This window comes from Talpa occidentalis, unplaced genomic scaffold (genome assembly GCF_014898055.3).
Source record: "Talpa occidentalis isolate TD23 unplaced genomic scaffold, MPIMG_talOcc4v2.1 talOcc4.4, whole genome shotgun sequence".
In the NCBI taxonomy this organism is placed as follows: Eukaryota; Metazoa; Chordata; class Mammalia; order Eulipotyphla; family Talpidae; genus Talpa; species Talpa occidentalis.
This window is the reverse complement of record NW_023604295.1, coordinates 95,444,228-95,468,013: the sequence shown is the minus strand read 5'-3', so window position 1 is coordinate 95,468,013 and position 23,786 is coordinate 95,444,228. Positions and strand designations below refer to the sequence as shown.

General features: G+C 37.2%; 1 protein-coding gene across 3 annotated transcripts in view; it reads right to left on the bottom strand.

The window, feature by feature from the left end:
* Nucleotides 1-5,290: 5,290 nt before the first annotated feature.
* Nucleotides 5,291-23,786, bottom strand: part of XRN1 (5'-3' exoribonuclease 1) — a 128,859-nt gene continuing 110,363 nt past the window's right edge. The window contains exons 39-44 of one of the 3 annotated variants that reach the window (XM_037525851.2): nt 21,730-21,843; nt 21,533-21,635; nt 11,884-11,922; nt 11,364-11,524; nt 10,008-10,318; nt 5,291-8,425 (exon numbers count right to left, since the gene is read on the bottom strand). In XM_037525851.2, the coding sequence (XP_037381748.1) occupies nt 10,013-10,318; nt 11,364-11,524; nt 11,884-11,922; nt 21,533-21,635; nt 21,730-21,843 (723 nt within the window). In that variant the 3' untranslated portion in view covers nt 5,291-8,425; nt 10,008-10,012. Of the gene's footprint in view, nt 10,319-11,363; nt 11,525-11,883; nt 11,923-21,532; nt 21,636-21,729; nt 21,844-23,786 lie in introns of all 3 variants that reach the window. The other 2 variants (XM_037525850.2, XM_054700762.1) reach the window with 2 other exon arrangements.

The window sequence follows — 23,786 nt, the reverse complement described above, 5'->3', positions numbered from 1 at the left end:
CTGCAAAGGTGGCGGACAGCTTCACAGTGCTGTGCTCAACCCCCTGTGCCACCAGGGAGGCACGGAAGTGACAAATTTAAACCAAAAGAAAACTAAACTTATAAATATGACTGAAGAATTGAAGCTACTAGAGGGGGAGGGAAGGTGGAAAAAGGAAAAAGGGTGGAGGGGGCCCAATGGCTTAGGGTAAAAGACTCTGGGTGCTTTGGTGGTGGGGGTGGTATGTAACATACATCTGAGAAGGTGTGAGTCTACTCTCGTAAATAAAAGAACCAGATGGACCAAATATAAAACTGTTAGCAAGATGGTGGATATTTATCCAAACATATCAATACTACACTAAAAATAGCCTTACATACACTAACTAAAAGACAGGTTTTCAGTTGCATACAAAAATCGAGATCAAGTTATATAGACTCTGGACCAAAAATTCCACTTTAAATATAGAGACACAGGTAGGTTTAAAGAATAGGATGAAGGGCCTCCCCGGTGGCGCAGCGGTTGAGCGCTGGGTTGCGAAGCTGCTGGCGACCTCTGCGGCGCCAGTTCGATCCCCGGCTACTCCCCGGCCACGGGAGGAGGGTCCCACATGGCGCGCAGACCTCTCCTGCCGCCCACTGCTCCCCTCAGCAGTGTACTTCGGTCCTTCTGCCTGCTCTGCTCCCCGCTCTGGCTCTGGTGAATTCTCTCACCCTCCCGTGCTTCTGACTGTACCCAGTGCATGTATAAACAAAAACGAACGAACAAACAAATAAATAAATAAATAAAACATGCCTTAAAAAAAAAAAAAAAAGAAAAGAAACTAATAGGTAAACTGTGGAGGGTGTCTTCCTGGAGTTCTTTGAAGATTTCAGACTAAATCAGTTGGATGCTTAGCAACACAGGCAAATTTCTAAACACTGCAATGTGAGAAGATGCAAGGGACATAATACAAGTAACACAATGTCATTATGTAAACTAAAAGAACAAACTATGTTTTCCCGCAAATATATAAACAAAAAAAAAAAAAAATAAAGAATAGGATGAAAAAGTCATACCATGCAAACACTAACAAAAATTAGTGTTGCTGGAAAGGCTATATTAGTTGTAGACCAAGTACACTTCAGAAAAAGGACTATTACCTGAGATAAAGAAGGATGATATGTGATGATAAAGTAATCACAACAATCCTAAATGTATGCATATAAGAATAAATCTTCAAAGTATATGAAATTGCAGGAAAAATGGTTAAACATACAGTTATAGCTGGAAATTCCTCTTAGAATTTAATAGAACAAGTAGAGAGAAAGTCAATAAGTATAAAAAACCTAAATAATGTTCTCAAACAACTTGTCCTAATTGGGGTTTATGGGATGGATCTAAAGCAGGACTTAGACAGAAATGCACAGCATTATATGTTGCTATTGTAATGGAATGATCTCAAACCAGTGATCTAAGCTACCACTTAATGAAACTAGAAAAAGAAGGCAAGTTAAACCCAAAGCTAACAAAAAAGAAGGAAATAATGAAATTAAGAGCAAAAATGAATAAAATTGAAAACAGAAAAAAATCAATTAAATCAAAAGTTAATTCCTTGAAAAAAATCTCAGCTGGGGCATAGAGAGCTGTGCAATCTCCCAGAGCGTTCAGGAAAGGTACAATGGAAGATAAGGTTGAAAGGAAAGCAGATCTGATACTATAGGATATAGAGTTGGTTATTCCTAGATTATGGGGTCTGGGCCTGGATCTGGACCCAGACCTGGGTCCAAATGAAAGTCAGGATCTCTAAGCGATATTATCACTCTTATGTTTATTGCAGTATTATTTCCAATAACCAAGATATAGGAAAGACCTAAATGTGCATTAACAGTGAATGGATAAAGAAAACGTGGCATATCCATATGGTAATATTATACAACCTTTAAAAAGAAGGAAATTCTGCAATATTCAACAACATGGATGGACCTTAAGGATCATCCACACCTGAAGTAGAAATAATGACCTGACCCCCATCTTACATGTTACTGTGCTACATCCCTCAGGGTCATGATGTGGGTTGTCTAATGCTGACTGCAATATTTGTGTTCCTGCTGAAGATGCCCATAACATCAGCGCTTGATTAGAGGTCTTTTAAAATGTGTAATGCCTAAAAAAGCAACTCCAGAAGCACATCAATAGTCTTGAGACTGACTGTCCTTAGACTTCCCAGGACCCTCTGGACCTGAGAATGAAGAAACTCTTTCCAAACCCTCAGGTCCCCACGTTCCTTTCTTTCCTATAAAATCATTCTTCATTTGTCACTCTAAGGGAGAGTTTCTTTTTTTTTTTTAAATTTATTTATTTATTTATTTATTTATTTATACAAGCGCTGGGTACAGTCAGAAGCACGGGAGGGTGAGAGAATTCACCAGAGTCAGAGCGGAGAGCAGAGCAGGCAGACTGACGAATTACACTGCTCAGGAGAGTAGCAGGCGGCAGGAAACGTCAGCCGGGGATCGAACCAGCGCTGCAGAGGCTGCGGGCAGCTTTGCAACCCAGCACTCAAACGCTGCGCCACCAGGGAGGCCCAAAGGGAGAGTTTCTTTAAACTACTAACTGCTGTTCTCCCAGGGTGGTGCCACACTTTAGTAAAGTCACCGACTTAGATGTTCTTAATTTGCTGAATTGTTCAATGTATTAAGATATCAAAATGAAATAGGAAATTTGGGTTGGTCTTTCCATCCTGATCCTTGCTCTGAAGGATCCCATTCCACATTGAACTAGCTGCAGCAGCTATATTGGTATTTCTTGACTTCATTGGCTTAGGCAGAGGTGGACATCTGGCACAAATGTAACCCCTTTGAAGTTGAAATGGAGAGATGCTAGTCCTAGAATGGTTTCAATGTACAACTGGAACATGGAAGCCATGAGTGTTAAACAGAAAGCCAGAGACTAGAGAAGGTATATATCTAAATGCCCAATTAACTTTCTTGTTCTTGGTCCAGGACCCTTTGAAGTCCAGCTGTGTTTTTGCTCTTGGATTCTAGATGATTTTCCTGCATCCATCTGAAAAACTTCTACTCTCATCATTTGATTTGATTTTTTTTTCTTGAGGTAGTTTAAATGGAATTTTTTCTATCCACACACACAAAAGAGCTTTGACTAGGCCTTTAGGGTAAATTTCAAACATGGTAGCATAGTCTGCAATATTCTTTATGATCTGGGTGCCTACCTTGACCTGTGTTTTACCTATGGTCTCAATTTGCAGCATATGTAATTCAGTTCTGATCAGTCTCCTTTCCTCACTTAGATCATTTAAGGCTCAGCTATCCCAGTACTTTCGCAGCCTGTGAAGTACTCCTTTCTTGTATACTGCTATACTGTATTGTGCCTGGTGCTTACTTGTTCCTGTTCTCCTAGTCTTTATGGATAGTCAAGAGTAGGTTTTATTTATGTTTGTAACACTCATGTTTGTGCTAAGCCCCTCCTTAAAAGACACCAGTAAATAAGGCCTCCCCTGGTGGCGCAGCGGTTGAGCGCTGGGCTGTGAAGCTGTCCACAGCCTCTGCAGCGCGGGTTTGATCCTGGCTGGCCGGCAAGAATCCCACATGGCGCTGTAGAACCTCTCCAGTCTCGCCCGCTGCTCCCCTTAGCAGTGTATCTGGTCAGTCTGCCTGTTCTGTTCCCCGCTCTGGCTCTGGTGAATTCTCTCACCCTCCCGTGCTTCTGACTGTACCCAGTGCTTGTAAAAGTAAATAAATAAATATTTTTTTTTAAAAGACACCAGTAAATAGCAAATGAAATGAAAGATGATATTCATTGTAAACTGCTACACATTGTTGATGTAAAAACTAGATTGTAACTAAATCTTATAGCAAAGTAGTTAAAAGTGCATGGATTTAGAGTTGTACTCCTGCATGGGTGACGCCTACTGTAGGATGGGGGAATGAAGATAGTTTATGTAAACTATTTAAAATATTGATCTCACATATTAAACACTATAATCAGTAGATTATAATGTTTTTTGATTGTTTATTGATCTTATATTTAGGGATTCAGTGAAACAAGGCTAAGACTGTTAACTATAGGAATCAGTGACTGCATAAAGCATAGGAAAATTCTAAAGGTAAGCATTTTTCCACTTTTCCATTCCATTTTTCCACTCTGATTGGGAAATAACCTTTTTATGAGTGCTGAGGCACATCATACACAATGAGCTTTGGTTATTATTAGGGCAAAGCTGTTTTGTAGTCTCTTTCATCTAAAAACTATAAGAACTTGACTGACTCCTAGCCCAAGACGTGGTTGTTGCTTAACTACCTTAGAGAGGTCAGCCTTTCCTTATCAACTCACAGCACAGCAGGGGCAATCCTCAATCCCTGTGCCTCCTAACCCTACAAGATGAGTTAGCGAGTGCCTGATCTACAGAGTCAGACACCCCAGACCCCATGAAGAGAAGACAGAGTGAATCAGGTGACACCCTGAGTAAGGTTCAGTGATTGTGCTTGCTGGATGGGATCCTCTGGGACTGCCCCATAGTCCTACAACAAATTTCTTAAGCTAACTCAAGTGGGCTTTGGTTTAATTTTAATTCTCAAATAAAAAAAATTGGCACCAAGATTTGGGTGAGCCAGTGAGATTTTCAGTGATGAGGGTGATTGGTCAGGATCTCAGTGTGGGGAGTTTGCAGTCTGGGGAATGAAGACTGAAAACAGAGCTCAGTATCCATTGGTAACCCTGCTGGATCAAAGTGGCCAAATCATATATCAGATCGTGACCAGTCTTTGTGGTCTTGAGTAAATTTCAACGGCGGAAATAATCTCAAGTTTATGGGGCACAACTAGAAGCAGATATAACAGGAAGAAATTTTCTCCTATTTTTAACCCCTTCTTTCCAATTCCTTCCCACCACTACTTTGAAAAAACATTTTATTAGATATATTGTGAGATATAACCAATATTAGTGAGATTTTAGTCTTGTAAATTTCTGAGTCTTATGAGTAAGATTTAAAGCCTCCTCCCATGTAGCTCTGAAAAAACTTCCTCTGCATGGGAGAAAAGAGTGGATCATAACAGGGAATAGGAAGAAGAGCAAGAAAAAAAAGTGCCTCCCAGATGTTCAAGTGAGGCACAGGAGCTCTGTAAGACCTGTAGAGTAGGGACTGATTCAATATGAAAAAGAGGTTTTTCGCATCATATACAATTCAGATTTTTTTCACCAACCATGCTGTTTCAGTTTACTCTAAATGACATAGATTAAAAATAGAGATATAATATGATATGGGGTTTAAGTGAATGCTGTGATGTTTCTATTGTTGACATTAAGGCAGACATACAAGAAGAAACAAGAAATCATTCTCAAGTGTTTAATTAAAATTCATGTAGCATTTAACATGTATAGATGTTCAAACTCTTTGAGTGACTTTTATGTTTTAAAATCCTTTTGCACAATATTTTGAGGCTAACTACATGCTAGAAATCTATAAATGTACAACGTAAAAATAAAAATACATTTTGAGTACATTTCAAGTTAAAAACATTTTAATTGCAGACAATGCAAAGATATTTAAAAAAAACTACAAAATGAGCACATAAAAGTCTTCCCTTTTGAACTTTTAATAAAATACTGCTCTGTATAAGATCTAATGAAAAATTCCAGTTACTTATAAAAGTTATGTGAGAAATGAATTTATATATGAATTACACTTAATTCTATTTTCAAATCATCAAAATGTTGAATACATTGATGATATATCACAATACTATTCATATGTCAAGATAGATGAAAACACTCAAAGAATCAACTGGTTGCAGACAAGAAAAAAACGTAAAAGATTTGTGGTGAAAAAAAAACCCCAAACAAAAACAGTCTCTTCACTGTATGGGGAAGAAAGGAATAAAAAGAACGTAAAGCAGACTGTGTACTAAATTCTTATTCCTATTACTCCATGAGAAATGGTATGAGAATTTTCCTTCAAATTATTAAAACATCTACAGAAACTTAATTTGGCGTGGGCAATTCAATAGTATACCAATTGCTGAAGTAATTAATAGCAATGGATGGACTGTGGGAGAAAATTAATTTTTATTGGCTTAACTATGTAAAACATTGGAAACCAGAGTCTCCATCACAAATTGCACTTGAGATGGCTAAATGCATTGATTGAGCAAGGCATTATTGTTGGTTCACTGACATACACACACACACAAACCAACACAAAAGCAGCAATGGATTGCTGACATTCTTAACTATCCAAATTATTTTACACATTGTTAAATCTGTGATGTCAGAGTTAACTCAGTACAGTAATGAAACTGTCTATTGGCCCGGCCCTATTGCCAGTTTGTTTCAACAGTGTCTCTTTCTAATCTCTGTTGGAAGATGCAGGGGTCTGAGAGAAATACGAACCAGGCCAGTCTGAAAAAAACATTCCCTTTCTATAAATTTAAGCCTTATCCTGACTAGGAAAGGAAGCTTCTATAAAAAAAGGACTTTCATGACAAAGCTTATAAAATGTACATAAAGAATACTGCGAATTTGACCACTATCACTCTCTCCAGAAAAAAGATAAAGGATGCTCTGTTTTGTTTTTTTAATAGAGAATGCCTGTTACAATTACTTCTTTCCAATAAATTATTTCTTTCCTATAATAAAACCACAATTTGGAAGCAAGATGGTACTATGAAATATAGTACAGTAAGCTCAAAAGCTGAGAAATTGTACACATTTGCTTTAAAAAACATGCTCTAAACAATGAGACAAAGCATGTTAGAACATCTTTAAATGGACAGCTCCAGCCATGCTATGATAAACATAAGACAATCATTATGAAAATTTATGATTTATTGAATTAGAAGCGAGTGAATAATAAAGACCCTGCACTTTATCTACTTCCTTGAGCTAGAAAGATATATTAGAGTTTGAAAATGCAGTGATTTTAGGTATGTCACAACTGGTTTCCTTCTTTCAATCATCTCCATCTCAGCCCCCTCCTCTTAAAACTAAGAACTCAGATTAGTTTGGAACTACCAGCCTAAAACCAAAGCCAATTATCTGATCACAAAAACGGGGAAAAAATTCTCATCTCTTTAATTTTGTGTACTCCAAGTTAACCTTTAGAATTGAGATAGTGAGATGTGATTTTAAAAAAGACTTCTTCGTCCTTGCAGACAGCTGTATAGCTGCTCATGGAATAGATGAAATGAATTTCTGCTTTTAATAAATTTTTATAAATCTAAAAAAATAAACATCTTTTTAGTTCTAGAAGTACTGATCCCTCTGAAAAGCAAGAAAAGTCTCAAACTGAAACCAAGGTACACAGAGGTGAAATTAATTTTTCATGCAATTGAGTCAGATGTTTAAGACATCAGTCTACACGATGTTTAAATCAATATAGCCTACCTGTTAAGTTATAAAACCCAGGAAATATAGGAAATTGTGAAAAGAAACAATGAGCCTGGAAGGATAAATCTTCAAAATTCACTTAATTTGGTTTAAAAAAAAAAAAAGAAAATTTACTCAAAGAATATTCAGAAATGTTTCCGTGAGAAGGATTAAATAGATATAAGTGCTCTAGTTATATGAAACATGAAACAATTGGACAATCTGATTTTCTGTCCCTCATTGTAACTCATAGTTTTCACAGAAAGTCCACAGGAGATTCAATGCTAGGTGGGCATATTTCTAATTATTGGGATGGTCTGACTGCCCCATCCAAAAGTGAAAAATGTAAGTTTCCTAAAGTCCAACTATTTCTTAGAGGTACACTAGACTACAGTAGGCATGATAATCAGTGGATCCAGTCTCCTGAGATTATAATAAGAGCCTCTGCCTCTTATATCCTCCATAGGGAGGGCATATCTCTTGATTTTAGGCTCTTACTTGGAACAGGTCTACAAAGAGAAAAGAATATAGGTAGCGCCTGCCATTATCTAGTTATTGTGGAGCTCTCCCCTATTTTGATCCCTCTTCAATCTTGAACTTTAGAAGAATACATTTTTAAAAAGAGAAGGAACAAAAATGCTTTTACTGCCTGTCCATACAGAACTGTCAGCTTGCTGTGCTTGAACACTGCGGAAATATCCTAATGAGCGCAGTGGCACTATGTTAACTGAAATTTCTCTTGGAGTTTTCAGAAGATCTCATGTGCTCCTTCATCTGTGCTCTAAAAGAGAAATGGGCTGTACACTGTTTATAGAATGGCTTCAAAGAAGTGAAGAAAGAGGCAATTCTTGAACTCTGAAGTTCGCACAGTTACATGAGGTGAAAAATATTATGCACTGTAGTAGTAAGAGGTTATTAACGTACCATTGTCACTTTTTTTGGTACTGTATTCCCATAACAGATGCTTCCTTTTAAGACTGAGTTTGTGAGGCAGTAAGAACAAACACTGAGAATTACTTGAGCCTAGTTACTGAAATGGATACATACTCCCAATAAGGAAATGTTGGGAATCCAACATCTGAGCCTAGAAATATAAAAGAAAATAACAGAAATTCACATGACTATAATAAATGACAGATAACGAACATTTATCTCTTGTAAACTAAAGGCACTACTAATATATAAATATCCCATTAACAATTAGAGAAACTCTGGAATCAGCAGTTAGAGAAAGGAATCCGATTAGTTTAATACAGCACTTTTGAAAACAAACAGACTACTTTAAGATTCATGGCAGAGTTTTCAATAAACTAAATGAGACTGGGTATAATAATAAGCAGCTCCATATAAAGATTGTGGTTCCTACCTTTTAAAAAGTATGATAACTTACTTCCTTAAAAATATAAGCATATCACAAAAACTAAAGGATAAATAGCTCTCTCTCTCTCTCTGTGTATGTGTGTGTGTGTGTGTATACACATACAGATATCTGTGTGTGTGTAAAAACTCAGGCCCTGGTACCAATGAGAAATTTTCATAAAATCTAAAATAATTTCAACAGCCACTGCTTAAACAATACACAACCACACATGACATGCAAAGACAAAATGCTAGTCACTGAACAGTTCAGCATAAAACTAAATGTATGAAATAAGAATGAGACAGCTATTTGCCATGTAGATAATATACATCACAAATTGATTGTGCCTGTATTATAGCACACCTTGGAATTTAAATAATTTAGAATTTCATCAGTCCCATGAAGTACAACACATGGACCAACAGTGGAACTCTCATATATGTTTAAGTCAGCAGGTAAAAAGCTATACAAGAGAACAACACAATTTATTTTAGTTAACAACATGATTAATATTTTATAGTTTATTCTATCAGATAAATTTGAATCATTGTACCCTGTAGATTTTGAAACTTTTATTACAAATTACTAATGCTGGTTCATAAATAATTAAAAAATTGTAATTACTTAAATCTAGATTGCTATTTATAGTTCTAAGCAGATAAGTGAAATATTGTGATCAGTATTCTAAAATTGCTTTGGTACAAAATTTAGAATAAAGCAAAACTTGCAGCACCACAACAAGTGTGATCATTTCACAGCAGATCTAAAGGAAAAGGAACCTCAAAGATAACAGGATATAAATTAAAATACTTATAAATAAAAGCTATTTTCTTGACAATTTTGTTACATCATTAAAAAGAAATAAAATCCACATTCATTAAATTATAATTGAGTCTCAATTTTCATGCTCCATTATCCCTCAATGATAGTATTAAAATGTTTATTGCAATATAATGCCTAATTCATAGTTCAGGGTGCATCTAAAGATAGGCCAATGGTTAGATTGGTATATTTTACAATTTTATAGTCCACTAATATTATTTAATATTACTATCCTGACATACAGATATGGTTTAATTTAGTCTTTTTTTACAGTTTTATTGAGGTATAATTGATGTAAACCAAATTGTACATATTCAAGATGCACAATTTGATAGCATGAAAAATGTCTGACAACTAAAAAACTAAAAAAATTTTCAATTGAAACACATTCTAAAATAGCACATTCTAATATTTTATGAGACACAAATATGGATTTATAAAAAGGTGGGTGGAAAAGTAAAGAAATTAATTTAATTCCAAGTACCAAATTTATTCAGAAGGTTTAGAAACTCCAAAATTGACAGCCAGTTTTCTTGATTTTCTTCTTGAAGAAGAGCTTGGTGTTGACTTATGGTGAGACACACTATGGCCTTGAGAGGCAGCTTCAACTTGAAAAGAAGGTGCAGGCTGAGTAATTTGTGGAGACTTTAAGGAAGTGGATGAACTCTCCTGTGGAACTGCTTTGGTGACATCAGAAGATGATCCTGGCTCATTCGTCTTAAGTGGCACAGCTTGAGAACTCTGGGCCTCCTTATTCTCCAAGTTCTTTTTGTTTGCAACCCTTTTTTTAGTAACCTTTAAGGAATAAAAAATCATCACAACAATGTAGGTAAAAGAAGCTAGTGTCAGAAAATACTACGAATTATGCTGTTAAAAATTTGTCAACCACTGCTGACTCGTGAATTCTGTTTCTAATTTCCAAACCAGACTTTAGAAATAAAAGGAATTTAGTTATGAGTAAGATATTTAAAACCTCTCAGAGCTCAAATATATATATATATATGTATATATGCCTGAGTTTAAATCACTGTGTTACAAAAGGTCATTACCTGAGCCATTTATTTATTTATTTATTTTTACATAGATGAGCTGGGGCGTAGGCCAGAGGTGAGGAAGGGTTGGGAGGGGTTTGAGAGAATTCACCAGAGACAGAGTTGGGAGCAGAACAGGCAGATCTACTGAAAAAACACTGCTGAGGGAAACAGGGAGAGAAAGGAGAAGTCTGCTGCGCGATATGTGGATTAGCTCCCTGGCCAGGGAATCGAACTCACGCTGTAGCGGTGATAGCGCTGAGACTTAACCCCTAGGTCACCAAGGAGGCCACCAGCCATTATAATTACTAGAATACAAATTCAGATAGGAGGATTCAGGTCAGACTGGTCACCACAGGTTATAAAATATCTTCAATACTTCGGGTCGGCCAGTATTGGGCTTCTAGTTGGCACTAAATAAGCAATTAGTGAATAAACAAATTTTTACAAATTGTCTTTGATGATTAAAATTCTTCTAGGGGGCCTCCCCGGTGGCGCAGCGTTTGAGCACCAGGTTGCGAAGCTGCCCGCAGCCTCTGCGGCGCCGGCTCGATCCCCGGCTGCTCCCCGGCCACCAGAGGAGGGTCCCACATGGTGTGCAGACCTCTCCTGCCGCCCGCTGCTCCCCTCAGCAGTGTACTTTGGTCCTTCTGCCTGCTCTGCTCCCCGCTCTGGCTCTGGTGAATTCTCTCACCCTCCCGTGCTTCTGACTGTACCCAGTGCTTGCATAAATAAATAAACAAACAAATAAATAAATCTTTAAAAAAAAATTCTTCTAGGAATATAATAATTCTTTTTCCAGGTCTCACCTGTAGTGGTATAAACTGATTGTGCACACCACCTGGCACTGTCCCAGACATGGGCAGGCTCCCAGAATATGAAGTATGATGGAAAGGCTTTGCAGGAACTGGCACTGGTGGTCCCCACGGCATTGAACCAAAGAGATGAGGTGATGAAGGCATTATATTAGCTGTTAAAAACATGGATTTTTTTTTTCAGTAAAATGGTATCATCAAAGCCCTGAAATTTAGGACCACCTTCTGCTACCATTTTTGACTTTTTTCTTTCTGCTTTGACAGAGGGTATACGCTTGACTTATGATTAACCTTATGTACACCACTCAACTTTATAAGCCCCTCCACCCCCCATGAACTATATACAGAAGTCAACTTATCATTATGCTGTCTGTTCTACAAAGGCCAATAGTACTACGTACTGATAAGAACTTTAGGAATATTTGTAGTAATATTGAAAAAAGAAGGGGAGATACGAAACTGTCCTTGGAGGAGAAAAACCTGGGCATAAAGAGAGAAATCTTAAAGATCTCACCTGCCCCCAATGCTAAGTTGCTTCCATAGTGATCCCAGCCTACAAGAAAACCAAACAAGCTCAAGTATTGAAATCTGATCACTTTCATATGACATGTAGACACTTTCTTTTCTCTATTCTAATACTTACAATTCAAAGATTTTTAAAATTTTGACATTTTGTTTCTTACTAAAGTATATTGAACCAGTGGTTTTCAAATCTGATTTGTGTATCAACTAGGGAGCTTAAGAAATATAGATACCTGGGCGGGGCCTTAGTCTTAGTAAACCAGAGTTGAAGGTGCCCAGGAATATGTATTGCTAACAAGCTCCACAGGTGATTCTTATGGAGACAGTCAATACCAGTACAGTATTTAGAAACTACTGCATTAAACAATGAAAGTTGAGATACCACCATATTACCACTGAAGAAGATATGTTCTGTGTTCAAACCTTTTCGGAAAGAGAAAAGGCCAGTCATACCTATAAATTAGTATAAAGCCATTAAAATGTAGCAACTTAAATTTTTGGATGAGGAAAGAATAATCATATTTTAGTGCTATGAATCACACAAGCACAAATTCCAGGATGAAAATATAACCTACACATTCTAATTACTTCAAATTAATTTTATATATAAAAATTGGGTTCATTTTCAAAAGGAGTGTCAGTATAATAACAAAGTCCTGGGCTTTGGAATCAGACTTATTTTTTTATTTTATTTTATTAAACAATATTTGTTTAACCCCACCCCCTCAGATTGAGTCCCCATATAATTTCCTTCCCCAAGGCACCTGTGCACCATCATTACAAGGCACCTGTGCACCATCATCCCTGTGCTCCTCCCTCCCTCCCTCTAATCTCTCTCCCCCTCCTCCCCTGCAGTATGTCTCTGATTTATAATTCTGTTTTTGCTTTGTTGTGTTTTGTACTGTTTTTTTTTTTTTTACACTGATGTCTTATTTGGTTCCCCTATATTCCTGTTATAAGTAAGTGAAACCATCCAATATTTTTCTTTTTCCCTCTGGCTTATTTCACTGAGCATAATTCCTTCCAGCTCCACCCAAGTTGCTGCGAATGGCATGAGTTTATCTTTTTTGATTGCTGAATAATATTCCATTGTGTATATGTACCACATCTCCTTGATCCAGTCATCTACTTTTGGGTTTGGGTTGTTTCCAGGTTTTACTTATTGTAAATAGTACTGCAATAAACATAGGTGTACAGATGCTCTTTTGAATCATTGTTTTTGTGTCCTTCGGGTAGATCCCTAGGAGTGGAATTGCCGAATCATATTGTAGCTCCATTTTTAGTAGATTGAGGAATCTCCAGACAGCTTTCCACAGTGGTTGGACCATTTTGCACACCCACCAGCAATGTAGGAGAGTTCCTTTTTTTTTTTTTTTAAAGATTTAATTTTTATTCATTTATTTATACAAGCACTGGGTACAGTCAGAAGCGCGGGAGGGTGAGAAAATTCACCAGAGCCAGAGCTGGGAGCAGAGCAGGCAGAAGGACCGAAGTACACCGCTGTGGGGAGCAGCGGGCGGCAGGAGAGGTCTGCGCGCCATGTGGGACCCTCCTCTGGTGTCCGGGGAGCAGCTGGGGATCAAACCGGCACTGCAGATACTGCGTGCATCTTCGCAACCCAGTGCTCAACCGCTGCGCCACCGGGGAGGCCCTTTTTCACCACATCCTCGCCAACATTTGTTGTTGCTTGTTTTTTTGATATGTGCCATTCTTACTGGTGTAAGGTGGTAGGATTGTTTATTTTGTTTTTGTTGAGCCCTGTAAGTTCTTTGTATATCTTTGTGATCAGTCCCTTATTAGTTGAATGGAGTGCAAAGATTTTTTTCCCAATCAGTGTGGTGTCTCTCTGTTTTGGTTAATGTCTCTTTGGCTGTACAGAAGCTTTTCAGTTTGATTTAATCCCAGGTGTTTATCTTTGCCTTCACTATCACTGCTTTGGGGGATGAGTCTTTAAAGATGTTTCTGAGATGGGCCTCCCCTGGTGGTGCAGGCGGTTGAGCACCATGCTGTGAAGCTGTCTGCAGCTTTGGCAGCGCGGGTTCGATCCCAGCCAGCGGGAGAGGGTCCCACATGGTGCTGCAGACCTCTCCTGCTGAGCCCACTGCTCCCCTCGGCAGTGTATTTTGTCAGTGTATTATGCCAGTTCTATTCCCTGTTCTATCTCTGGTGAGTCCTCTCACCCTCCCACACATCTGGCCTGTACCCTGGTTCTTGTATAAATAAAAAAAAAAATCTTTAAAAAAAAAAAATGTTTCTGAGATGTATGTCTTGTAGTGTTTTACCTATATTTTCTTCTATACATTTTATGGTTTCAGGTCTTACGTCCAGTTCTTTTATCCATTTTGAGTTGATTTTTGTGCACGGTGAGAGGTAGTGGTCTAGATTCATTTTTTTGCATGTGGAGGTCCAGTTTTCCTAGCACCATTTATTGAACAAACTGTCCATGTCCCATTGCATATTCTTTGCTCCTTTGTCAAAGATTAGTTGTTCATGTAAGTGTGGCTTTATTTCTGGGCTCTCTATTCAGTTCCCTTGGTCTGTGTGTCTGTTTTTGTTCCAATACCAAACTCTTTTAATTATTATGGCTTTGCAGTATAGCTTGAAGTTTGAAAGTGTGATACCTCCTTTCTCCTTTGTTTTCATCAGCAGGGCTTTGGCTATTCGTGTTTTTTTTTTTGTGGTTCCATAAGAATTTCATCAGTATTTGTTCAATTTCTTTGAAGAATGTCGTTGAGATTTTTATTGGAATAGCATTGAATCTGTATATTGCTTTTGGGAGGATGGCCATTTTAATAATGTTAATTCTTCCAATCCATGAGCAGGGGATGTCTTTCCATTCTTTGTGTCTTCTATTTCTTTCAACAATGTTTTATAATTTTCTTTGTATAGGTCTTTCATGTCTTTTGTTAGGTTTATTCCCAAGTATTCTATTTTTTTTTTGTTTCAATTATAAAAGGGATGGTTTTCTTGATTTCTTCTTCTTCAGACTGATTGTGTATAGGAAGGCTACTGATTTTTGCGTGTTGATTTTGTATCCTGCTACTTTACTGAACTGGTTGATTATTTTGAGTAGTTTTTCTGTGGAGTTTTTAAGGTTCTCTATGTATATTATCATATCATCTGCAAATAGTGACAGTTTTACTTCTTCTTTCCCTATTTGGATTCCTTATATGTCTTTCTCTTGTCTTACTGCCCTGACCAGGACCTCCAGCATTATATTAAAGAGCAGTGGTGAGAGTGGACATCCTTGTCTTGTTCCTGATCTTAAAGGAAAGGCCTTCAGCTTTTCGCCATTGAGAAGAATGTTGGCGGTGGGTTTGTTGTATATGGCTTTCATCATGTTAAGGTATGTTCCTTCTATCCCAAGAATTTCAAGGGCCTTCATCAAAAATGGATGTTGGACTTTGTCGAATGCTTTCTCAGCATCTATTGATATGATCATATGGTTTTTATTTTTCTTTTTGTTGATGTGTTGGATTACCCTGATTGATTTTCATATGTTGAACCATCCTTGTGCCCCTGGGATGAATCCCACTTGATCATGGTATACTATCCCTTTGATGCCTCATTGGATTGCCAACAGTGGCAAGGATCATTGGATTGCCATGCAATCCTTGCCAACAGTGGCAAGGATTTTGTTGAGAATTTTTGCATCAGTGTTCATTAGGGAGATTGGCCTGGAATTTTCTTTTTTTTGTGCTGTCTTTGTTTGATTTTGGTATTACTGTAATGTTGGCTTTGTAGAACATATTTGGTAGTATTCCTTCTTTTTTAATATTTTGAAAGTTTGTGTAGGACAGGCACTAATTCACTGCTGGACGTTTGGTAGAATTCATTTGTGAAGCCATCTGGGCCTGGGCTTTTGTTTTTGGGGAGCTTTGATTATTGCCTCAATTTCACTGCTTGTAATTGGTCTGTTTAGTTGTTCATTTCTTCTTTGTCCAGCTTTAGATGATTATATCATTCTAGGAATTTGTCCATCTCTTCTAGGTTGTTGAACTTGTTTGCATGTAAGTGTTCATAGTAATCTCTGATTACTCTTTTGATTTCTACTGAGTCTGTTGTGATTTCTCCTCTTTCATTTATAATCCTGTTTATATGTGTTTTCTCCCATTTCTTCATTGTGAACCTGGCTAGAGGTTTGTCTATTTTGTTTATTTTTTCAAAGAACCAACTTTTGGTTTCATTGATCTTTTGGATTTTTTTTAAATTTCCATTTCATTTGTTTCTGCTTTGATTTTTTATTATTTCCTTTCTTCTACTGGCTTTAGGGTTTTTTTGTTGTTTTTTTTCTAGCTCTTTGAGATGTGAGATTAGGTTGTTTCTTTGAGTTCTTTCTTGTTTGTTGATGTGAGCCTATATTGCTATGTATTTTCCTCTTATTACTGCTTTTGCTGCATCCCATACATTCTGGAAAGTGGTATCCTCCTCGTCTTTCAACTCAAAGTATTTCTTAATTTCTTCTTTGATTTCCTCATTAGTCGAGTGGTCTTCCAGTAGTATGGATTTCAATCTCCATGAAGTGGGAGGGTTCCTTGTTTTCTTTTCATGATTTATTTCTAGCTTGATGCCTTTATGATTGGAGAAGATAGTTGGAATGATTTTGAACTTCACGTATCTGTTGATGTTTGTCTTGTGGTCCAGTATGTGATCGGTTCTGGAGAATGATCCATGCGCAGTTGAGAAAAATGTGTACCCGGATTTTTTGGGTGTAGTGTCTGATAGATGTCAGTTAAGCCCATGAGTTCTATGTCTTTGTTTAGGGCTTTAGTGTCTTTGTTTATTTTTGGTCTCATTGATCTGTCCATTGGTGAGAGTGGGGTGTTGAAGTCTCCCACTATATGTGTATTTTCTTTAATGTCTGTTTTCAGAGCTGATAATAATTGTCTAATATATTTTGGTGCCCCTTCCTTTGGTGAGTATATGTTGATGAGTGTTATATCTTCCTGATCTATTGTCCCCTTGATCATAATGTAGTGTCCATCTATGTCTCTTTTTACCTTTTTGAATTTGAAGTCTATTTCATCTGATATAAGTATGGCTGTTCCTGCCTTCTTTTTTGGTCCATTTGCTTTTAGGATTGTTTTCCAACCTTTTACTTTCAGTCGATGTTTATCTTTTGTGATTAAATGTGTTTCCTGGAGACAGCAGAAGGTTGGATTTTGCTTTTTTAATCCAGCCTGCTACTCTGTGTCTTTTTGTTGATGTCTATTTGTTGTCTTTTGTTTGGTATCTGTATTTGCCATTTTTTTTTCTTTTTGTGATTTTATTCCTTGCTTTATTCTGTTCTTCTTGTTCATTCCTCTGTTGGTTTTGGCTTTAGGACTTCTTGTAGAATTTTTTGGAGTGGGGGTTTAGTTGTAATGAATTTCTGGAGTTTCTGTTTATCTGAGAAGGTCGATATTTTTTCTTCGTAGAGGAAGGAGAGCTTTGCAGGGTAAAGTTTTCTTGGTTGGCATTTGCTGTGTTGAAGTTTGCTGAATATGTTACTCCATTCTCTTCTTGCCTGTAATGTTTCTTCAAAGAAGTCTGAAGTTAACCTGATTGGTTTTCCCTTGTAAGTTATCTGTTTCTTCCCCCTTGCCAGTTTCATTATTTTTTCCTTGTCTTTACTGTTATGTGTCTTGCTGTAGTTTTCTTTTCATTGTGGTAATTGGGAGTTCTTCTCGCTTTTTGTATGTCTATATTCATCTCCTTTTTCATGCTTGGGAAGTTTTCTTCAATTATCTCCTTGAATAATTTCTCAGTTCCTTTGTCTCTCTCCTCACCTTCTGGAATGCCTATAACTCTTACATTTCCTCTCTTCGTGGAGTCTGATAATTTTCAAAGAGTATTCTCATACTTCTTCATTTGCACTTCTCTCTCCTTTTCTCTTTTGGCTCTTTTTATTTCTGTATCTTCAATAGTACTGATCCGTTCTTCCATTTCATCGATTCTGTTTTCATTGCTTTTACCAAAGTTCTTATCTCCTCTAGTAATCTTTTAATCTCCTGCGTTTCTTTTCTTTCCTTTCTTAAGGTCTCAATTTCATTCTTCAGTTCAGTGATTATTTGTCTCAAATCATTTTTTCCTTTTTGTTTTCTTTCTGCCTTTTTAAAAAAAGATTTATTTATTTGCATACAAGAACCAGGGTACAGGCCAGATGTGCAAGAGGGTGAGAGGATTCACCAGAGACAGTGTGTAGAACAGAACAGGCAGACTGACAAAACACACTGCTGAGGGGAGCAGTGGGCCCAACAGGAGAGGTCTGCTATGCCATATGGGATTCTTGCCAGCTGGCCGGGATTGAACCCGTGCTGCAGAGGCTGCGGACAGCTTCACAGTGCTGTGCTCAACAGCCTGCGCCACCAGGGGAGGCCCTTCTTACTGCTTTTTAATCATGATGATCATTAATTCTCTATCTGATAGGCCGAGAAGTTCTTCCATGTCATTGTTGAGCTCTGATGACTGTATTTCTTTTTGTGGTGTGTTTTTCTCCTGCAGGCTTGCTTGGTTATTTATATTTTTTCTTCTTCCTGTTGTTTGCGTTCCAATTAGTTCTATGCGTTGGGACGTTGTGCCACTGGTGTTGGTGGTCATCTCTTTGGAGTGCTCCTTTAGAGATGTGGGAAACTGTTTACCAGCCTTAGACCAGCACTGGTAGGCCAAAACCCCACCAGAGTGTTGATGTTGTGTTGCTGGGCACTGTCCCTTACAATTCCCTCCCTCTGTATTGACTCAGTTCCAACAGGGAATGAGCTAGTTGGTGATTTTGTTCTGGTCATGAGGTGGCGCCAGAGATCAGTACTTGCTGACCTGTGCTTTTTCCCAGTGGTTCTCGGTTGGCCTTGGGCTATTTGTAGATCTCTGTGGAGTCCTTGTTTTCCTCTAATGGCACCCGGAGCCGTTCACTCACCTCCACTGTGATTCCTGCAAGGCTCTCCACAGTTCCCGTTTACGGGGTGTGTGCCTGAAATATTTCCTTTCTACTCAGTGTCCCACTTGACCTGTAGTTTGTTCTTGTTGGTTTTTTTTTTTTTTTTTTCCTCCTTTCTGTTAGTTGGAGAGTGCCGACTTTGTGGGTGGGGGAGGGTAGCAGGGTTCTGAGCTTTCCTCTCTTCTTGTCCTCTTTTATGGCAATTTTCCTCTTCAGGCAGTTTGCCAGAGTTGCCCGTTTATCCTCCGTGTCCCAGTTCTCCCAGGGACCTGCCACTTTTCCTCCCTATTAACTTTTTTTTTTTTAATGGGAGGACTTACAGCATTTCCCTGCTGCCATGTTGATCCCAACCCAGATTTAATTTTGAATGACAGTTCTGCTACTTAGAAACTTATGACCTAGAAAATTACATTTTTTTCAATTACCCTCACTACTTGCCCTGTCCTCCCAATGTAAGTACACTACAATATTTGTTTAAATATATAAGCAGTGTTTATGGTTTGAGATCGGATGCATACCATGACTACAAAGCCAAGTAGGGTACTCTTATTTTCTTGTAAAACTTTTTCTTCTCTTTTCAAAGTTCCCTAGTCTTCTACATACCTATCCTTAATGTTTTTCCAAATGCTACCCACATAACAGGTAATTATCTTACTTTCTAAGACCTCCCTTTGTGCTTCCAATAGGGACTCGTTGCTTTCAATACCTGTAACATTCTGGGACTTCCATTCATTACTTAAGCATACTAGTCTTCTTTGGTTTAGTCTCATGGCTTTTTTTTTTTTTTTTTTCCTTTTTAAAACTACTATTTTGTTTTGCTGGAGCAAATATTACAGTAGCTTCTTAAGAAAGGGGGCATAAGAAGTAAATGTGCATGTCTGAAAATGTCTTTATTCTACCTTAGCACTAGATTCAGTATGGCTATTCAGAGAAATCTAAGATGAAACTAATCCTGCCTCAGGATTTAGAGGTATCAGTGCTCAATAGCTTTCGAGCATCTAGCCTCTGCATACCATGTTGATTCTTGATCTTTTATATGTATTTCCCTTTCTTCTTTAACCTCTAGGATCATCTTTATCCCTTACATTCTAAATTTCAAGGCCACCTGTGTCTCTCTTCATTCTTTGTGTTACATATTTGGTGGTGATTTCAGACTAGAAGTACATGTCCTTTAGGACGAGGAAATGTTCACCTCTGATTTCTTTAACACTTTCCTCATTTCCATTATCTCTGGTCTCTTTTTCTAGAACACCAACTGGATGAATGTTGTGTCTATGCACTGTTTCTCTAAATTTCCCCTCTTGTTTATTTTCCACATTTTTTTATTCAGTTTTTCCTCAGATTTTTTTTTTGGGCTATGCTAGGTCTTTCCCTATACAATTTTAAAAGTTTGACTTAATTTTTGTTCTCCAGTGATTTTTTTTCATATGTTCTTATTCTATTTTTTTGGTTGCAATACTATTTTATTTCACAAAGAATATTAACTGTAACTGTGTTTGAAGTCCCCTTATTTCCCACATTATCTTTGTTTCCAGGTTCCTTACATTTCTCTTTGTTCTGAATCTCTTGGTAATTGTGAGGTACATTGTGTTCATCAGCTCATTTGTATCCTTTTCTACAGATACCTCAGTTTGTACTTTATATCTGTTCTGCTAAATTGGTTACTAATTTTTCAATTGCTTTTCTTACCACAAACTCTTTCAACTCTCTAATTTACTGATATTTCTTCTCTCATCATTGTCCTTTTAAAATCATTTACTATTTAAATTTATTATAGTTTAGGCAAAGAGAAGAAATAACTTGTTTAATCAGCAATCTTAACCTTTTTAATATTTATTGTGAGGACTAGATATGTAGAGCTTGTGGAGTAATACCTGGCATATAGCACACTCAGAACCTTCTAAACTTGAAATACATTACTGTTTTAAAAAGGATAATAATGAGGATATTAAGAAGAGAGTAGCTATTAGGAAAAAGGAATAGAAGGGAAGTGATAAAATGTTTAATGAACTTAAGACTTAGAATAATAAATTACAAAATGTTAGTCTCAAAGAGACCCTGGATATAGTCTATTATAAATGAGAAAATGGAGTCCCAAGGAAATTACATGATTTTTAATCAAAATTAGTCAATAAAAGAGCCTGACCAAAAGAAAGTCTTGTTCCACAGTGGCCTTTCCATTCCCCCAGCACATTAAGAAGTCATCAACTGGTTACAGGAAGCAGTTACTTGCTTGATAACCCAGGTACTATGTTTGAAAGAGGAGGTCAATTTTAAGGGAATATAAGAAACACATAGTAAGCTCTATAAACACTTCATCATCAAGGGCAATTTCTTTCACAACTATAGCTTCAGAACCATATCTGCTTTTTGTTCTCTTCACCGGTCTCTCAACCCCCATCCTCCCCCAAAATGTGTATTTCAGGTCTATCAAACCCAAATTCATTTGCTGGTAGATGCTGGGGGAATAAAGGACTACCCAGAACAAAGAACCATCCTACTCTAGCTACACTAGAGACTTTCGGAGGGAATGACATTTTCTAGAAGAATGTGCAAGTTCTGGTTTCAGGTTTACTACTCATAATTCCTTCTTATATTCTTACATATCTAGATAATTTTTTTTCTACTCAAAATGATGCCTCTTTAAAGAACTTTCTAAAAATAACTCAATACAAATATATACATAATATATATAAGTAAATAAATAAAAAACACAGTATCTTACCCGTAGGTTGGGGAAAAACTGGAGGAATTGTTCCAGGAGGTACAGTAGGAGGATAATTTGGAAATATTGGTGGAGGCAAAGGGAAATTCACTCCAAAGGATCCCTATGGAGGCATTGAAAAGTTATAACATAATGCAACAAAAACATCTATAGAGATTAATTAAGATTTTAATAAGGAAGTGATGGACATTTCTTACCAATTGTTGTAAAGCAAAAAGTGCAGCTTTTTCCTTGGCTTCATTTTCAGAATGGCATTGTGGTCCATGTACCAGTAAACCATTAGATAATTTCACCTGGCAAACTGTCATTGTCTGGAAAAGAGACTATCTATGAAGCTAGATATTTAGAAAATGCACCTAATCCCCCCAAATCATAATCTAAATAGAATAATTTCAATAATCATAGCAATAATTTCAATAATAAATCAAGAATTTAAAGGACTATCAATTAGAGTTTGAATTACCATTGCAAAAACTTTTAGAATCATTGACTTTTCTTTCAATGTTTATAAAATGGTCTGAAAGTTAGCTTAGGGGGTCAAGCATTCTAATGATGCAGATTAAAGCTAGCCAAACTTTTTTCTTTATATTAAGGGTTAGGAAACTAGGTCTGCCACCTGCTTTTTTAAGTAAAGTTTTATTGAGGTATAGCCAAGCTCATTTTATTATGTATTATATAGCTGTCTTCATACTATTACAGTGGAGTTGAATAGCTTTGACAGAGACCAACTGGCCCATAAAACCTAAAATATTTAGTATCTCATTCTTTGCAGAAAAAAACAAGTTATTAAACCCCAAAAGATTTAGAAGCTCTGGCAGATTTTATATTCACATTTAAATTATAACTTTACAATACACTTCTTTTTTCTTTTATAAAAAGATTTTTAAAAAATCCTATTTTTCCAAAAGGTGGCCAGTTTTTATGTAATATTATTAGTTTATTTCTGCTTTCCATTTTGGGCAAGAATAGATAGAAAATCTGGAAAAAGAGGATAAAACGACCTTTTTTGTTGAAGCTAGTAGGTTCTCAAGGTAGTCTCAGGACAACAGAAGTCCCCGAGGCCCTTCCCAGGGATCCCTGAGTCACAATTTTTTTTCATAATGTTAAGATACTATTTGGGCTTTTCATTCTCATTTTCTCACAAGTATACAAAAGACAGTAAGTCTATGATACAGTTTCAGATTCTACACTGCAATCAGCTTTAAGAAACACAATGTTTTAACGTAGTATCAAAGAAAATCCACAAATATCTGAAAAGGCTATTAATACTCTTTTTTAAGCTAGCTATTTGTGTGAAGTTAGGTTTTCTTTGTATATTTCACCCCCAAAAATTACCATAAGGAAATAGGACAATTTAGCTTTTTCTATTAAACTGGAGATGAAACAGATTTTTAAAGTGTTGAGCAGTATCATTCTTCTCACTGACTTTTTTTGAAAAGTTACTATTTTTTTTTAAAGATTTATTTATTTATGCATACAAGAAATGGGGTATAGGTCAGAGGTGCAGGGAGTGAGAGGATTCACCAGAGACAGAGTGGGGAGCTGAACAAGCAGATCTACTGAAATACACTGCTGAGGGGAGCAGCGGGTGAGAGAGGAGAGGTCTGCTGCGCCATGTAGGTTGGCTCCCTGTCTGGGAATCGAATTCATGTTGCAGTGGCTGGCAATAGCTTAATAGCGCTGTGTCTTTAACCCCTGTGCCACCAGGGAGGCCCTCTGAAAAGCTATTTTTACTAAACAATAAATATTAAAATTTTTTCAGCCTTAATTTCTGATATGGTAAATATGGATCTAAAACAAGTAAACAAAAGTTGTTTGGGAAAGAATCAAAGCCCATAGATCTGAAGCATCCAGGAAGAGAAGGGAGGGGAGAAAGTGGAGAAGGGGCGAGGACACAGTGGACTAAGGTGGAGGACTCTGTGTGCTTTGGTGATAGGAGAACTATGGTGACCACTCCTGAGGATGGAAATCTTATACTGTGAAAAAAATCAACAAGAATGTAAAGTAATGGTACTTTATTAAGAACTCTTTATATATTAATAACAAGATTGTTTGGCAAAGGGGCAGAAAAAGATAAAAGTCACAAGCTGACCAACTAGGAGGGAAGCAGAAGGGGCCAAGGAGGAGAGGGAAGAGCACAAGGGAGAGTGGTGATGGATCACGGGTGCTTTTGTGGTGGGAGAATTATGGGACTATACCTGAGGGAGGAAATCAAATACTGTCCAAAAATTAACATCAATGTAAGAAAAAAAGT